We start from the raw sequence: 17145 nt of genomic DNA, 5'->3' as shown, positions 1-17145 counted from the left end.
TTGAGAGCAGAAGTGCTCAAATCACAAGAGCAGCTCTCTGTGCTGCACCTAGGGGTGCTTCTCTCACCTAGAGCGGCCATGGCGGTGGTAGAAGCTTGTACTGTCTATGGCTTTTCTTCTTCAAAACAGAACTCAACTGCATGCTTCTCTGTACAAATTACATAAAGTTCTCCTTGTTCAGCATGGTACCACTTAGATTCTCAAACGAACAATACAAATTCCTCCTGCTTCATCAGAAATAGGTACCTACACCGTTCCTCCTCCCATAATCGATACCACCAGCTGATCTCAAGCCTCAGATGACTCCTAGTCAGATTCTTGATGGCAAGAGCTAGAAAGATTAGAGATCCTGTAAGACTGCAACAACACACAAAGAAGATGAGTTATCCACGTGAGTCCCTTTCAAGGTTTCAAGCGCTTGAAAACCTTGTCAGATCAGCCTCTCCGGTGACAGCATAGCCAGGAGTGCAACACAGATGAATACATGATGTGATGCATCTTGTGATGCTTAACTGTACAATTAGAGATTAAATAAGATACTACGAAACCTACCAAAGCCGCAGGACAAGATGACATTGTCCCAAGAGCTCCAAAGGAGTTCCAACCTGAAACAGCTGTACCACTAACGTGAAGACGAGCTCTGACTTAAGCCTGCCTACGGAGAGGAGGAAGATGGGAAACGTAATGCTGATTCTTAAAAAGAAGTCCAAAGGAGGTATGAAGACCTCCAGATTGGTGACCCTGACACCTCCACCATGCACATCAGAAGAAACAATTCTGGAGAACACAAGGAACAAACACAGGGATACACTGGTCCTGTTGCAGAAGGATCAACAGCTTTTGTAAAGGGAAGTCATGGCTCTCTAATTTGGTGACGGTTTTGGAGGGAGTCTGGAAGCAGGCAGAAAAGAGATACTTTTGCAGTCCACTTGGTTGTCCAAAGATATTTCACAGAGTCTTTCAGCAAAGCCTCTCAAAGAAACTGTGTTACCATGTGATAAAAGGCAAGGTCCAACATGGATAAATATTCAGTCAAATAACGGGGTGGCAAAAAATGGTCAGTTTTACCAGGGAAAGGAAAAAACACTGTAGTGCTGCAGGAACCTGTGCTATTAACATATTCATAAAACTGAGCTTGACAGACCAGTGCTCTCATCCAATGCAGGTGCTTTTATGTTCAAAGATGCAGGGCATACACTTTTTTCTGAATGAGTTGCCTTCTGAGCACTAAGAACTAAGTATTTCCATTTAAATATCAATGAACCTCTTCATTCTCTTTGACTGCTAAGCAAGCTTTCCAAAAGCGGATCCTGTCTTTCCACAGCCGGACAAGATGCGTCGCAGAGACTGAAATGACCCCATAAAGTCAACAATCCAGTACATCAGAATGAAAAGTAATGTTGAAGTCAACAACTTCACAAAGTTTTAAGTCTCTGAGCACATCCATGCTGGGTCAGACCAAACATGCCAGTACCTCCCAACTGGCAAAAGCAAATGCCTAGGAAAAAATAAAGGAAAAAGGTACATATGAAATGCTACTTTTCCCTGTAACCCTTCCAGCTTCCAATAATTTGTCAGATACTTCCTGTCCTAGAAGTGGTATCTGTCTACATCGTAGGTCCAATAGATTTTTCTTTCTAACAACATCTCCAGTCACTTTTTGAATCCATACAGTTTTCACAGTATCTTATGGCAGAGAGTGTGAAAAAAAACCCTCCTTTATTTTTTCTAAATGTGTCACCTGGTTAACTTCACTTGATGCCCTTTAATTCTTGCAGTAGAGAAAACAATGAACAATTGTTCCCTCAGGACCTTCTGCAGGCTATTCAAGATTTTTTTTTTCATACTTCTGCCTTACCCCTGACAATCATATCCTTCAACGCTGTGGGTCTGTATATTTGTTCCTTGCCTTACACCCACCCCATACCTTTGCACATCCTGCCTCGTTTTTTTTCCCTTGCTTTTCTCACTTCTACTACATACTTTTAGAGAGAAAGAAACGAAACATCACACGGTATTCACGTTAAGGGTGCACCACATATTCACACAGTGACAAAATTATTTTTGTCCTGTTTTTCCCCTAACAAACCCTAGCATTGTTTTTTTTTTTCTACTTGCTACCAATAAAACGAGCTGACATTTCCGTGCGATGATTCATCATAACCCAAAGATCTCATTCCTTCCTGGAGGGTCCCTTCTTCCCAGCCATTTCTGAACACCCTCAGCAGCACAGACACTGCCAGCACACCTCCATGCACAACTCTACAGCCGCCTCCTCCAACAATGACAATCCCTCACCCACTCATTCCCTCTCTTGTCTCTCTTTTAAACAATTCATAATCTGCATTGAGCCTCTGGCTGCATAGTCCCCCCCTTAGTTTGCAGCAAGGGAACTTCTCAAGGACTTCCAAGACAAAGATGGCAGCCCAAGAACCATATCCAAGTGCTTGCTGGCTCCTCTTCGCAAAACCCATGTCCTATTTCTCCATGTGCCCAATGCATCTACCCTTCAGTAGTGCTTCTACGGATTTGTCCAAGCCAGACATAGAGGTACTCTGAGCCCACCTCTGCCTGACTCTCTTCTGAAACCCTTCATGAAACATGGCACCATACGCACCACCCTCCCCTTCTCTTGAACCAAGGCAGTTTGGAGAGAAACTTTGTTCCACAGCCACAAGCTCACCTGTTTTCTCCTTGAGTCCTGTTAGGACTCTAGGTAAATATCTGATCCCAGAGACTTTCTCCACTTCCCCTCACTTATTTCTTCCAGTGCTTCTTTGACAGACACGTCAATCCCAGACACAGCCTCTGCCAAGTCCCTCACAAAGAAGCATCCCAGCATGACAACCTACCTGATTTCTGGACACACAGGCAAAGAATTCAATTGGATATGGTCTTATCTTCCCCAAGGTCTCTTTTTATAGTGCAATCCTCTACAGGCCCTACAAACTCTCTGGCAGGCCTCCTGCTCTTGATTTTCTTGAAAAAAAGATATTATTATTATTTTCAATAGCTTCTGTTAGTTGCTTTTCAAAGGCTTTGCTGGTTGGCCTGAATTATCTGCAAATAACTAAATACAAGACTAGCAGAAAACAAGAACGATCACACGGATGCGATCATTGCTGCATCTAAGCCTCCTGGATGACAGTGACCAGTATCAGGTGTTTAGGGAAAGAATATAAAAAGGTGAAACACAGAGCTACTTGTAATCGGAAGCAGAAGCAACAGCCATAAACTTGGGGTTTTAAAATATAACTATGGAATTGGCCTCCATGAATTACTGTGAATATTTAAATGTGCATCTTTTAAAATCCAATTAAACTACCATAACTTTCTGCAGCAGCAAGTCCCACAGTTTCACCATATACTTAGTGAAAATAATATTAATTTTTTTTTAAGCCAGAAGGTGCTTTTTCTCTAATTCTTGTGTTTTGAGAAACAGTGAATAATCACTTCCTAGCCATACTCTTCATGGTATATATAAGTGACTGACAGACAACTACAGTTCACCTCCCTCAATTACCTCTTTCCAAGCTGTAGAGCCTTAGTCAACTCTGTCTTTCTTCAGGCAGAAGATGCTCCTGACCTCTGACAACTCTTGTCAAGTGTTCTCATCAAGTTCCACTCAATCCTTTTTGCAATGGGAAATACATTCAATATTCATAAATTTAAAAAGTGCTATAATTGTGTTTTCAGGTAGGTTGGGTTTCGAAGCCTTTGGTTTAGGCTATTTCTTGCTCTTTCATTTCTGAATTCAGCTGACTTACGTCCTGGCTTTTCTCCTACGTTAGAGTTTTTATGGTGTCCTCTCCACTCCCCTTCCCCCAGTGCATCACCTCAAAGTGTATGTTCTTCCATTCCTACAAGCTTTCATGCAGTCTTTGGCTGAAAACTTCTCCCATATCTTTTACATTTGAAACAGCAGCAATCTACACAGGAAAGACTATTAAACAACAAAACAGGGGGTAAAACAATTTGAGCAAAATGCACTGACTGGCAATTTTTGCCATAAGAAAGCATAAATTAGCATTAAAAAAGTATTTAAAGCCTAAGAAAACAAAAGAAGCTGAACACCAGAACAGTGACTTACTTCTGCAGCATGGCTTGCCACTCGCCTAGTCTGTCTCCTATGGGAAACCGCTTAATGGTGCTCTGAATCTTCGCTCGCCACTCCCTCATGTAGTCCTCAATGTCGAACACAAATGGCTGCTGCCCAAAGTTGGCATCGACTATCTCTCCTGGAGTCTGGAGACCCACTGTAGGGTAGAGATTTGACTGGGAAGGAAGAAAAAGAAACCTACATTAAACCCAGCTTTCTCTTTCTGGTTCCAGTCGCACGGTTTGGTAAGACAAAAGAGCTGCTCTTTAAATTGAAACATTAATGGAAGAGGAAGGGGCAACAGCCCTTTAGGTACACCTCAAGGAACCCCATGACTTGTTGTGCAGTTATTAAAAGTTACTGCATAAAACCAGAACAATGGGATCAATCCCCCAGCAGTCTGTGATCGATGCCACGACTGCTGTCTATGGCGTGTCCACTTGCTGGCTTGGTTTTCTGCAATTTCTACCAAAGTTCAACAGTCAGTAAATAATAATAAAAAAAAAAAAATGAAAAGGGCATCATCTCAATCAGCAGATCTAAGTGTTCTCCACTGTTTCAACTGAACTCTCTTATTCCTTGGAAGCTGCTGTCTAAATATTTTACATCTTTGATGAAAAGGGAATGGATGGTAGTGGAGCTCTGAGGTTAGGTCTTTGATGATCCCAAGACAGCAAGCCATCCACACAAGAAATTCCACTACTGGTAGATGAATTTCATTTTAAGAACAAGCATATGGATCCAAATGGGAGTTCTGACACCACCCCCACCCTGAAAGACGGGAAAAAGAAAAAGGTTACCAGTGTGAAAATACGTCTAAAATTCAGCCAGTAATTCAGATCCCAAAGACTAAGATCTAACTGAGCACAGGTGGTAAAAGTCTATCCAGAAGTTCTCTGAATTCAGCCTATTTTAAGAATAAGCTTATGGATACGAATTGAATCCCTGAACCCACTTAAATATGGGAAAAAGAAAGGGCATCAGAAGAGGTACAGGGATGCCTGGTTCTCACTCTGGATCACATTTTTTAAGAGCACATTCCGTTCACTGTCCTGTTACTTTTCTGCAGCACAAATTACTTTTCTGTTTGCAACACAAACTTCACTAATCCTCTGCTTCGGAGCATCTGCTGATAGCCTGCGGGGTGTAGGAAGCAATCTCTCTCACGCCACTCATGAACTGTTTGGTGTTGGGTTTTTTCACTTTGCTTTAACACACTGGAGACTGCCACAGCCAGAAATCAGACACTGGGCAAGGGACATGGATGCACGTAGTGAAACTGAAGTCTGGAAGGTGCCTGGCTGCGGTGTCTTGCTCATGGCTGATCCCATGTCGGACGTTATATCAGTGGAGGAGGAGACCTCTCTCTCCAGGTCAAATCAGCAAGAACTACTACTGGTGGTTAGACGGTCATCCTAAAGAAAACTAGGATGATTCTCTCCTCCTCTATAGCAAGGGGCATGGGCTTTTCTACAATTATCTGGAAAATTTATTCAACTAATTCTTCATTATTGTGGAGACCTGAGACATTGGCAATGTCATTGATCTCCCCTTGAGACCTACTGTAGTTGTGGATTTTACTTTTTACTAAAGGTATTAAGATTGTTACGAGTCCTAATCACATTAGCAAAAATGAAGCCAGCATGTTGTGGGAAGTGATTACTTCTCTCTGCTTTCACGGGCGCGGCTACATCTCCAGTACTTACTTGGTTCACCTCCTCCACATCCACATCCCCGGGACAAGAAAGACATTCACAAACGGGGTCCAGCAGAGTTCTGTTGAAATGGTCAGAGGGCTGGAGCGCATGGCATACAAGGAGAGGCTGAGGGAATTAGCTTGGAGAAGAGAAGGCAAAAGGAAAAATCTAACTGCAAGTCTTCCACTCCCAAAAGGGAGGTGATAAAAAAGATGGAGACAGATTCTTCTCAGAGGCGCTCAGTGAAAGGGCAATGGGCACAAGTTGCAGCCAGGGAAATTCTGATGGAGCATAAGGAAGAAATTCTTCCTTGTAAGGATGATTAAAGACTGAAACAGGTTCCCAGAGAGATGCAGCGTCTCTGTCCTCAGAGATTTTCAAAACTCAACTGGGTAAGGTCCTGACCAACCTGCTCTACCTTTGAAGTTATCAAATCTCAAAAAACAATGGAAAAAAAGAATCTATAAATACAGGCTGGAAATTGAAATCAGAAATCAGGATGATTGCATCACTGTGACTCAGCACACCTCCTCCTCATCTATTCTCACACCAAGGAAGTCGCTGGGTTAGAAGGTGTGCAAAGAAAATACAGCATGATGAAGGAGGAGCTACCAGAGGAAAACATCATATTTAAAGTCAGTCTCTCCTTTCTTTCAAATGCAGCCGACAGGGAAATATCTCTAATGAGGGATCAGATCTTTTCCACAGTCCATACTTATTAACTTTTTAGTATTATGAACGCAAGGACTTCCAAAGCCAGGAATCAGACCCCCAAAATACTTGGAAGTTAGAAGTAAAAAACCCCATATTTTTCAGCCACTTTTGGGTATGTTCATCTTTGAGGGGAAGCTGGCTACCCCCCAACTTGTCTCTAAGTTAAAATTCCATTTTTCACATGTAGGATGTGTCCTCTCTCTTTAGCAGCTGTTGGGAAGTACACGTATCTCCATCACTCTGCCAGACGTAGGGAGACATCATCACAGAGCCCATGGGCCAGGCAGATGCTTCTCCTGCCAAGTTCTTCAGGCACACCTTCCCTGTGACTTTTGGACCACCTCTTGCCTCTGATGTTGGTGGTCAGTTGCTCACAACCCCCTAGTTCATCCCGACTTGTTTTTTAACCTCCTTGTCCCTTTGTGCCCCTGCAATCTCACCCTGGGCTCTTCCACGTTCGGCTTTTTTACATTTCCTATTGTTTCAGCAAACCACCAGGCAGGATAAACCTGATATGGGCTTGTGTAAATAAGAGAGTTAGGCCTAAGCATTAACTTAAATCGGTGAAAAAGGGGAAAACTCCCTCTGTGGGATATTCACTTCTATTTGCAAGCAGTTATTTTTGTATTAACTTCAACCTGTGCTAAGCCCAAATGCGATTTTTTCCCTCACTGTATATTTGTACAGATGCAAACACTCTTTAGAGGGTACTGAAACAAGCTGAAGCAAATACACTTCACTGTGTGTGAGAATTATCACAATAAAATGTGGTTTTCAACTGAAAGTATCCATTTCAACTTCATAATATTGCAAATATTGCAAATTATTGTCTTCATCATTTGCCTCTGAAAGAGGAATTTTGCAATAAGCACTTCAAGGGAACAATTTCTAGACTGGTAATGCTCTGAAGGGTCAAATTAATTCCTTGTGTAATCTCACAGACATGCCAACCCTAAAAGTTATTTAAGCTTGAAAGGTGTAAAAGGAATGGGGCTTACTGGCCAAGCTTCTCACTGATGTGTGCTACCAGTCAGCTTCAACATCACATAGGCTGTAATGCAAGAAAAAGCTTTTAACCTACAGCCCCTCCCTGGGGGATTTCAGTAATTACATATGGAACAGAGCCAGAGCCAAAAAATGCTGCTCAAACCAGAGAACCTCAAGGGTCACTCAGGGAAGACTGCTGTTTCCATTCCCGTTTGCAGTTAAATTTTTAGACTGCAGCTTTAGCAGGTGAAGAACACAGATTACATTCTATATCTTTCATACGATGGATGTTTTCTCTTCTTTACCTTATAATGAATGGATATTGTGTTCGAGCCTGGATCACAATGCTATAATAAATGAAAAATACCACTTGCATGTTATATCAACTTCAAATTCCCTACTACCTCAAGACTTCTACAATCTCTGACAATAGTCATTATATTTAAACCAAAAGTCTATCTTGGGTTTTGCATCCCCTTCTTCAGGAAAGGGCAGTAACCTCAACTGTTTGGGAAGAACAACCAAGAAAACATGGACCGAGGGAGCAAAAAGGGCCAGAAAAGGACATGGAATACATAGACGCCTGCAAGGGTGAGGGAAGGCGGCAGTAATTCAAGGGAATGATATTGGAAAAGGAGGATGGGAATGATAGAAATCAGGTGCAGGCATCCTTAGGATGAAGCTGCCAACACAGCAGCTGAGCCACTTAACACATGGAGAGGAACGTCCAAAATCCACACCGAGGCAGAAGTCTCCTGTCCTTGCTCACATCCACAGTTAGGGGGTGAAATGACCCAGTCAAGCTTCTCTTGCCCTCTTTTTAAAGAGAAATTATCTCATGGAGGATAAGTCTCAACAGCAGGAGGCCTATAGGGCATCCACTGTTCACCCTCCTGGCCCAGAAAAACAGTGTTATGGATTAGTTGCTGCTGTAAAGGCCAGAAGGAGATTTCCACGGAAAACATCTCCACAAACTCTGGCTGGTAAAAGGCACAGAGATACCATTTAACCACTGGAAACTCTGCCACAAGGAATGTGAACAGCTGATCCCAAAAAATACCTGACCAGATCTTCCTCCAGTTTAACACTAAAACAACATCTCTGCACGGGACACACAAACAAGCATGAGACCCTGTAAGGATGACCTGGTGAGATCAAGAAACAGCAGGATGGGGGGATGTCCTGGGCCCAGGAGGGTTTTGAATTCAATCTCAGAGGCACTGCGAGACCTCACTGCTGCAAGAGCCCTTCTGTCTGTTCTGCTCCCATGCATCTTCCCCAGCTGTTCGTCCCCTATTTGTAACAGAGACTCAACACCGGTGTGAACAGCCTACGAGTGCACATTAAATGTATACATCAGCTCACTGTGCACTCCTGGATCAAAAGGATGCAAGTTAAGCTAAGCAGGACAGGTAATTTCAGCCTGCCAGATCGGTGCTGCGAAGCCCTACAGCAACACTTTAGCTGTAAACAACAAAAACCAGTATGTGTGTTTGATAGCTATTTTTGATTGATAAGAGCCTAAATAGCAACTAACTAACTATCTATCTATCTATCTATCTATCCATCCCTGTGAAGACTGCTCTCATCTCAGAAAGAGGAGCAGTCTAGCCAAAGAGAAGACAAAGTGGTGAAAAAATTAGAAGGAATATAGTAAAACTGTGACTCCTAATGTAATCTATATCCACAGGGAAAACAAAGACCACCTAAAACTAAGGGGTATATCATAGAAACGTCTTCTTGCCATGGATGCAAGGTTGTCACAAGACCTCACACCAAAAGGACAGGTAAAATATTCTTTTACTTTAATAAACTGTACTTGGACCAAGTGAATAAACTACTGTGAAACAACCCTCATAAAGAGGGTTTCTGGTTTAGAATACACTGCAACGCTACCAAGTTCAAAGAGCCTAGGAACAAAAAAAAGAGCTGTCTTGACAGCTGATGTGAAAAGGCAAATTAAATAACTGGAACGTCCTTCAGCACAGACACTGGCTGGGGTATGGAAGAGATCTGTAAAGCCATAAATCCCATTGGGAAGGTGAACAGGGAGTGCTAGTCGTTATTTCTCACAACACAAAAATTATAGGAACAAAATAGATTTTTTGGCAGGAGGTGCAAAACAAGCTTTCTTCCACACGACGTGGAAGTCAGCCAAGAAAATCGATCACTTTGAAGGCCTAAACAAGTTATGGAAACTAAGAACTTCCTCAGAGGAAATTCTTTTGGGGTTATTAAGTACAAAGACAGGAGTGCAACCTCTGGGACAAGTAGTTCTATATATGAGAGAAACAGATGCAGTGGATGTATTGGTGTATGCCTGACCCGGTTTTATCTTCTTTTCCTAAACACCTGCTCCTTGTCCAGGAGCACTGTGAAAGTCGTGCTTTTGTAAGACCCGACTAGACGTTATTGCCTCGTGTAACTCAGCTGGTGTCACTGCACTCAAGAGTAACTCAATATCGGGGCTGGTGAATCAGAGGAGTAACTATCAATCCCACACAGGTGCCAAACACATTCCTCTAGCAATTCCACAAGCTGGTTACTCATCACGGGTGGAGGCTTGACAACAACTTGTGCAATGAGCCAGCTGAGCCTGACCTTCATTCTCAGAAATACCCTTCCCTAGCCACACCGTGGAAAGGGAACAACTCCACCACGGCTGCAAGACTTGGATGAGACAGGAAGAAGCTGCAAATAATATCATTAGGTATTTTTGGGTGCTCTGATGATGGGACATGAGAGGCTACTCCATGACTTTGCACATACACTCCCCACAGTCGAAACTGCATTCGGAAGACAGTGACCTGTAATGAAGTTTGAATCCTCGCTTTAATTCCAGGAGAAGGAGCAACACATTCTTCGAGGTGGTGAGGGATGAGAGGAGGCATGTGCGTAGACCACAAACCCAGCCACAGGATTACGAAGTTTCAGAAGGAGCATCCACATCATTCAGTAATGTGTGTTACCATTTTTTAACAGGGAAAAAAAAAAAAATCACACCCCCACACTCTTCCCCCTCCCTTCTGTTTGCATCCTTAGTTAAAATACTGAAAATAGGTGTACTTACAGGGAGGTCTGTAAAGGCTATACCTGTGGGGGGAAAAATATTAGAATTAAAAAGACAAAGGATTTTTTTCCCTGCTTGGCTACATCTTTAACATTCTACAAAACGTTACTGCATTTCAATAAATCCCAGCTCTGACCCTGCATTTCACCACCTGTCATATTTAGAAGTAACTTCCCTCCCCAGTCCCCTTCTCTGCAAGGTTTTGCATCCGGAGAAAGGTTCGGGGAAAAGCCTAAATGTTTCAGACATCTCTCCCAGAAACTGTATTTCCTAAAAAGCAGCTCCTCTTTTCTTTGCTTCTCCCTTTGTTACTATGAAGGAGTTGGTTTTCAAGACTCACTTTGGCTTTAGAAACAGAGTTTTACTGTAACGTTGCTTTGGTTTAGGCTACAACTACTTCTCCTTACCAGCCAGAGAGACAGGAATGAACATTCAATGCTTTGCGTTACAGCTGGGGAGCAGCCTTGCGACAGGACCAAGCTGCAGCCAGGAGCACCTGAGAAATACTGTGCAAAGAACAGCTTCATCCTCAACTACACTGCTACAGTTCCAAATGTAAGAGATGGAAAAAAGTGTCTGGTTTCCCTTTTCATTTACATTTGGCATGTGAGAAAAGAGATATCTACTTAAGCAGAGGCAGCCATTGCCTAGGATCGCTAACAGAGTTGTGGCCAGAGACAACGCTCAGCTAGAGTCAGCTACTCTGCATCTGATTTAGATGTGAGCTACCACTCAGAAGGAGGGTGCCTCTCCTCCCTCTCCCGTGGTGTGTGTCCCTGCATCTGCCGGGCAGCCGGGCAGCAGCACGGTGAGATGGATCGGACAGCGACAGCAGCTCTAACCCACGGGTTTTGGGTCACCCTCACCAACAGCACAGGGGAAAATGCTGCCATGCCCTGTTTGCCTTATCAGGCTGGGCTTAATTCACGTTTTAAGCTAACATTTCAGGAGACAATCTGGAAGCTGCGGTCTTGCCCCACGTGTGCTCCCAGCAATGCTTTCCGTCCCCAGCCAGAGGAAGGCTGGTACCCACACCAGTATGCCCAGTTCTCGCACACGTCCCACCTCTCGGCCACGCAGCAGTCCCTTCTGGGTGGCAGTGAAACAGCTGCACAGAAGCAAGAGCACATCGTTCTCTGTTTTCAATGTTAGGACTATTTTAACCAAGAGCTGCAATGTAACGTTACCAGATCAGCCTGAAATGGTAATTTAAACTGATTTTAGGAGTCAACATAGGAAACAAATAATTACTATTTGAAACAGCACAGATCCAACATCAAATGCTCGGAAAAAAATCCCGAATATTTTACTAAATAATTTAGTTTAATTAACGTCCTGGCAGATTGCCAATACAGTTTAATTAACATCATGGCAGTTTGGACCTTGTCTGTTGAGTACCCTCTCTACAACCCAACCAAAAACTGTGTTTACAGGTGATGTTGAATACCTGGCTGAGAAAAATGTTCAGTAAGCATTTCTCTCACCCCAGCACTTTGCCCAAATACTGTTCCTCACTCAAACCTGTTTTTCACTTTGTGCTTGTTTTGCTCAGCCGGATGAAAGCTTGTTTCTACCCTTACACCAGAATAAGGCCAACCTCCTTGAGTCTGCAGCCCACTGGAGTCCTCCTCTGCCACCCAGGATCACTCAGAGCCAAAGGTGACCTGGCTTTCCCATGACAACTCATGCAGCTGTACAGCTGGGAGCTGCATCCAGCAGACAGGCAAGCATACAATTTTTGAGCGGACTACAAGGTGGGTGGAAAATTGGCCGGACTGTCAGGATTGAAGGGTTGTGATCAGCAGCTCAAAGTCCAAGTCTTGTCCCTCAGGGATCGATGGTAGGGCCAATACAGTTTAATGTCTCTACTAATGACCTGGACGATGGGACGGCGTGCACTCTCAGCAGGTTCACAGATGTTACCAAACACAAAATTGGACAACACGCTGGAGGGCATAGTGCTATTCAGAAGGACCTCAACAGGCTGGAGAAATGATCCAGCACAAACCTCATGAAGCTCAACAAAAGCAACTGAAGAGCCCTTCCACCGGGTTGTAATATTCCTAGAAAACAGGACAGGCTGGGGCTGAATGGAGAGAAAGCAGATCTGCAGAAAAGGATGCAGGGGGTCCTCCTGGGCAACAAGTTGAGCAGGAGTCAGCAGTGGGTCCTTGCAGTGAAGCAGGTCAACCACATCCTGGGCTGTATTAGTAAGAGTGTAGCTGGAGCTGTATTAGCAAGCTGGGCTGTATTAGTAAGAGTGTAGGTTAAAGGAAGGGATTGCTCCCTTCTCTTCAACACTTGTGTGTCTAAACTTGGGAGTATGATGTTCACTTTTGGGCTCTCCAATACAAGGCAGACAGCAAAACTGGAGTGAGCCCAGCAGAGGCCAACAAGATGAAGAGAAGCTATGGGAAACTGGGATGTTCAGTCTTATTCAGGGGTTGTTCAGACACTTATTGCTGCCTACAACTACCTAATGGGAGGGTGCAGGAAAGACAGAGCCAGACTTTTCCCAGAGATGCATGGTGACAGGACACAGGAGGCAACAGAGACAAGTTGCAATATGGGAAATTCTGATTTGATATTAGGGGGGAAAAATTCCGTATGAATGTGGTCAAACACTGAATCAGGGGACCAGAAAAGCCCCCTGGGGGATCTCCATTCTTGGAGACAGTAAAAACTTGACAAGTTTCTGAGTAATGTGATCTAGTTGGTCCTGCTTTCAGCATGACCTCCAGAAATCCCTCCCAATGAAAATATATAGAATATATAGAATCATAGAGTTATTCTACATATAACTTATTACACTGCCTTTAAATTAAGGCATGTATATGTTTTGCATCCTCTATTACATAACTAAGACCAATAAAGTGCTTTATGCGTACAAAACTACATCTGTTGCACAAATATGTTTGCTTAGAGAGTTCATCCTGAAACTGTACTGCTACACACCTGCATCCAACAAAGTCAACAGCAGAAAGCGAAAGAATCACAGCTCTAAGTAGGCAGCCAAATTTGAAACTACGCTTTTCCTCTGCAGCACCTCCAAAGCCTGGATCCAATTTAAAATAACAAACTTCATAAATTTAAAGACATAAGAACTGGACAGCTCAAGAAGCCAGGAAGCGTGAGCGAGCATGTGAAGAGCCTCTCCTGTAAGGCCTCAATGTTAACCTGATCATCAAGGCAGTGATATAAAGACATGAAATGAAGGTTCAGTGCTGGGGGACAGTGTGATCGACACCTTCATCTGCTATCTAATCAAAGGACTTTCACCTTTCCATGACTAACATGCACTTATATGCATCCCCAAGCATACAACATGCTTGAGGACTTTCTAGCCCAACTCTACCCTCCACCCGGCAATAACCATCCTGTCTGCCTCACAGTTGGCCATTTTCTTCACAATACATTTCAGAATTCAGTTTGCACGAGACAACATACATTTGGGTGATCAGCCACAACACTCCACTTTGTATATGGCAGGGTACTCCTCCAGTATCCGTTTAGGTGACCATAATTCAGAGAATGCAAAAGCAGTGTTGATGGATTGCAATAAGCAACAACACATTCAGCAAGACGGGCATCTTAAAGAGTAGACTAGGAAATGTCAACCAATGAAATACTTGAATACTTCTACAACTTGCTGCTGAGAAGAAGCACTATTAAACCCACGCAGCTCCACGTGCTCTTGGAAACAGTTATACTCCAATCAAGCCACTTGGGTAAAATTGTTCTTACAGAGAAACAAGGCTATAGCCAAGTTTGATATTTTCCATTCTTTTTAAATTTGGTTCATCTGAAGTCTTGTTTTAAACCTCCCAAAGCTCTTGCTCTCTGCAAACTTCATTTGAAGGTTTGAGGACAAACCTATTAAATCTGGGATGGACATCTGTGGATCTCTGTGACAAGCGGATTTCTTCATTATCCCTAACGTTCCCGTTAATCTCTAAACTGGTTGCAGAATGGGTATTTTACTTTACAGGTTATCTTGGTCTTTCCAAGGGCCTGCACTAGAACTCAGACAGACTACGGAAATTTTCTGTGCCAAGACTTCAGAGGGTTGCATGCACTTTTTATAGCCCTGCTGCTCCATTTACCTTGGTCTGCTGTCAAAGTCTGAGATCTGAAACACTGGTACATTAGTCCCTGAGTGAACTCATCCACTTAATCCCAGAGACCTGTAGAGGTCACATTCCCCTATCATTTTCTACATCGAAGACTCTCTGCTTAATGGCTGGAGCCCCGACATTTCTCACATTTCTCCCTCTTTTTCTCCTAATCCACCTTCACCACACTTCTAGCCACATCTCATCATGTTTTTTACTGCCAGGACTCTGCTCAGAACTTGTCAAAAGCATTTCAGCAGCAGCCAGAAGACATTCAAGACGTTTTCCAAAACAGAGAATTAAGTCTACATACGATGTCAAACAGTTTCAACAGTGATGTCTCCAAACAAAGTTCAAGACTTAGCTCCAGCCAGAAAATCCAGAATTTGTGATGGCCAAGAAAACAGTTCTTATACAGTGCTCCTGATGGATCTGATTAAATGGAAAAGTATGGAGACAATGGAAGATCATAGTTAAGCAACAGGAGAAATTGCAAGGAAAACAAAGGGGGGGTGTCTAATTAACAGATGAAAAGGAGAGATGAAATGGTGAAGAGAGAAATGGTGAAGAGATAATATCATCTTTAGGGAAAGACAAAGCTACAGTAATTCCATTAAAAGCAAGACAAATTCAAATGCCCAGAGGCAGGGCCCTGAAACCCTGCTGTCAAGCTAACTGGCATCACAAAGGGGCTGAATAGTCTCATGAATATTTTTTATATCTGCAGCAGGATTACATAATGACCTAATTTCCTAAGAGAAGAGATATACAGCTTCAGCTGCTTTGTGTCAAGGAACATCAAGAAAAAGCACATTCATCTCCTTCCTGGTAAATCTCGGGTTTACACAACGCAGAAATGAGATTCTCAGGTTAGCATAAGTATCATGAAATGTTTGAGACCTTCATGGAGATGCTTCCACTAGGGCAGAAAGTGTTCTGACTTTCAAACAAATCATTGCTCCTGCCTCCACCTGGTCTTGGTTCCTCTGCTGAGACCTGCCTCACCCCCTCTCTCACATCTACCTGTCCAGTGCTCATGAGAAGCTGTGTAACAGCCAGATGACTGTGGATCTGTGGTCTTACGGGGCTCAAACACGCTCTCCTCAACATTCAACGGGAAGCACTTCTCTTGAATGTTGTGTTTCTCTATCAATGGCACAAATAGACACTACTGGCCCTTAACAAGAGCCTTCCCAGCTGAGGTTTTCATTCTGCTTTTGTAAAAAGACAGTAAAATCTTCCAGCAGCTTTTGGGGGGGTCAGCCCAGCAATGACTGATGGCCGGCAACTCCCTAGTACTTCCATCACTGTCTCTTCTAACCACATCATCTCTCATCTCTGAGTACGACCATTATGGCACTACAGTTCAAAGAGAAGCTGGTACACGAATGAGCCAGTTGTGAACGCTCAGGAGAGTCTCCTACCTACAATTTTCTCATGCATTTCACGTCTTGTACCATACATCTGAAGGGCCCAAGATGAGGATACCCAGGAGACAGCAATGCTTACAATCGGCTGTTGTTCTCTAAGCATGGTGTAATTTAATTCCCTTCCTTTCCTGTTTCTTCCCACTGGCACTGTTCACCGCTGGGGTAGGCTGCTCCCCAAGGGATTACTCAACGTAAGATTAGAAAACACAAGCTTTCCACCCAAAAAAACCCATCTTTGATGGAAAAGGAGCGCTAAAAATCAAGAAAGGAAGACCAGGCAACTTCATTGCTGCAAAGACCTCCAAATGTCCCCAACAAAACAAATCTCTGAGCAGGACACGAGGCAAAGAATCAGAGGATGGTTACGATGAAATGCAATAGAGAAGTTACTGGACTGTGCTCTTTGTTTGGCTTCATCTGCCCAGACACCCAGGCACAACACGGCCCTGCGAACAGAACGGAGGACGGAGCAAGGGACACCTTTTCAACCGACACCCCTTCTACTCTGCAGACTCCTGGTCGCTAAAAAGAAATTAAATTTCAAATGAACAAATTTGTATTCGTTAAATAGAAGACCTGGCCTCTTCCAGACCGTTACACTTCCATTGTGATGAAAATAACAGCACTGTCAGGCTAAAAACCAGTGAAGCTGGAAAATCACCCACTCAAACAAAGGAAAACAGCCGGAGGGGCACAGCACAAACCACTACACTACTTCTGTGTAAATACATACTATGAATCAAGGACAGCAACTAAAATGAGAGATTTTGTGAAATCTTTTTAACTATTTCAGCACCTTAGTTGCTGTGTATGGTGAACTTGTCTCATTCCTAAGCAACAGCTCCTGCTCTACACCATCAGCTGTTGCTTTCATATCTCTATTTCTCTTCCCCATACAGGACTGATGAGGGCAATGTCCACAGATTATGAGTTAAATTTAGAATAATCCAGCTATTAGAAATTAACTAATACTTATGGACTACAAATGACTCCTAGTGTCTCCACTAGTGACTGATCTCACTAGGTAGTAAACCAC

General features: G+C 43.3%; 1 protein-coding gene across 6 annotated transcripts in view; it reads right to left on the bottom strand.

Annotated features, from left to right (window-relative positions):
* The window catches only part of RANBP10 (RAN binding protein 10), an 87476-nt gene that overhangs the window by 21141 nt on the left and 49190 nt on the right, over positions 1 to 17145 (bottom strand). For all 6 annotated transcript variants that reach the window (XR_012996316.1, XM_076349550.1, XM_076349555.1 and 3 more), the window contains 2 exons: positions 10568 to 10590; positions 4091 to 4275 (listed from right to left, as the gene is read on the bottom strand). Coding sequence is in view for 5 of the 6 variants with exons in the window: in XM_076349550.1 (XP_076205665.1) it covers positions 4091 to 4275; positions 10568 to 10590 (208 nt within the window). In the remaining variant the exon portion in view is untranslated. The remainder of the gene's footprint in view (positions 1 to 4090; positions 4276 to 10567; positions 10591 to 17145) is intronic.

This window comes from Aptenodytes patagonicus, chromosome 11 (assembly GCF_965638725.1).
Source record: "Aptenodytes patagonicus chromosome 11, bAptPat1.pri.cur, whole genome shotgun sequence".
NCBI classification, from domain to species: domain Eukaryota; kingdom Metazoa; phylum Chordata; class Aves; order Sphenisciformes; family Spheniscidae; genus Aptenodytes; species Aptenodytes patagonicus.
The sequence above is the reverse complement of the archived record's forward strand: the minus strand, read 5'-3'. Positions and strand labels throughout refer to the sequence as shown.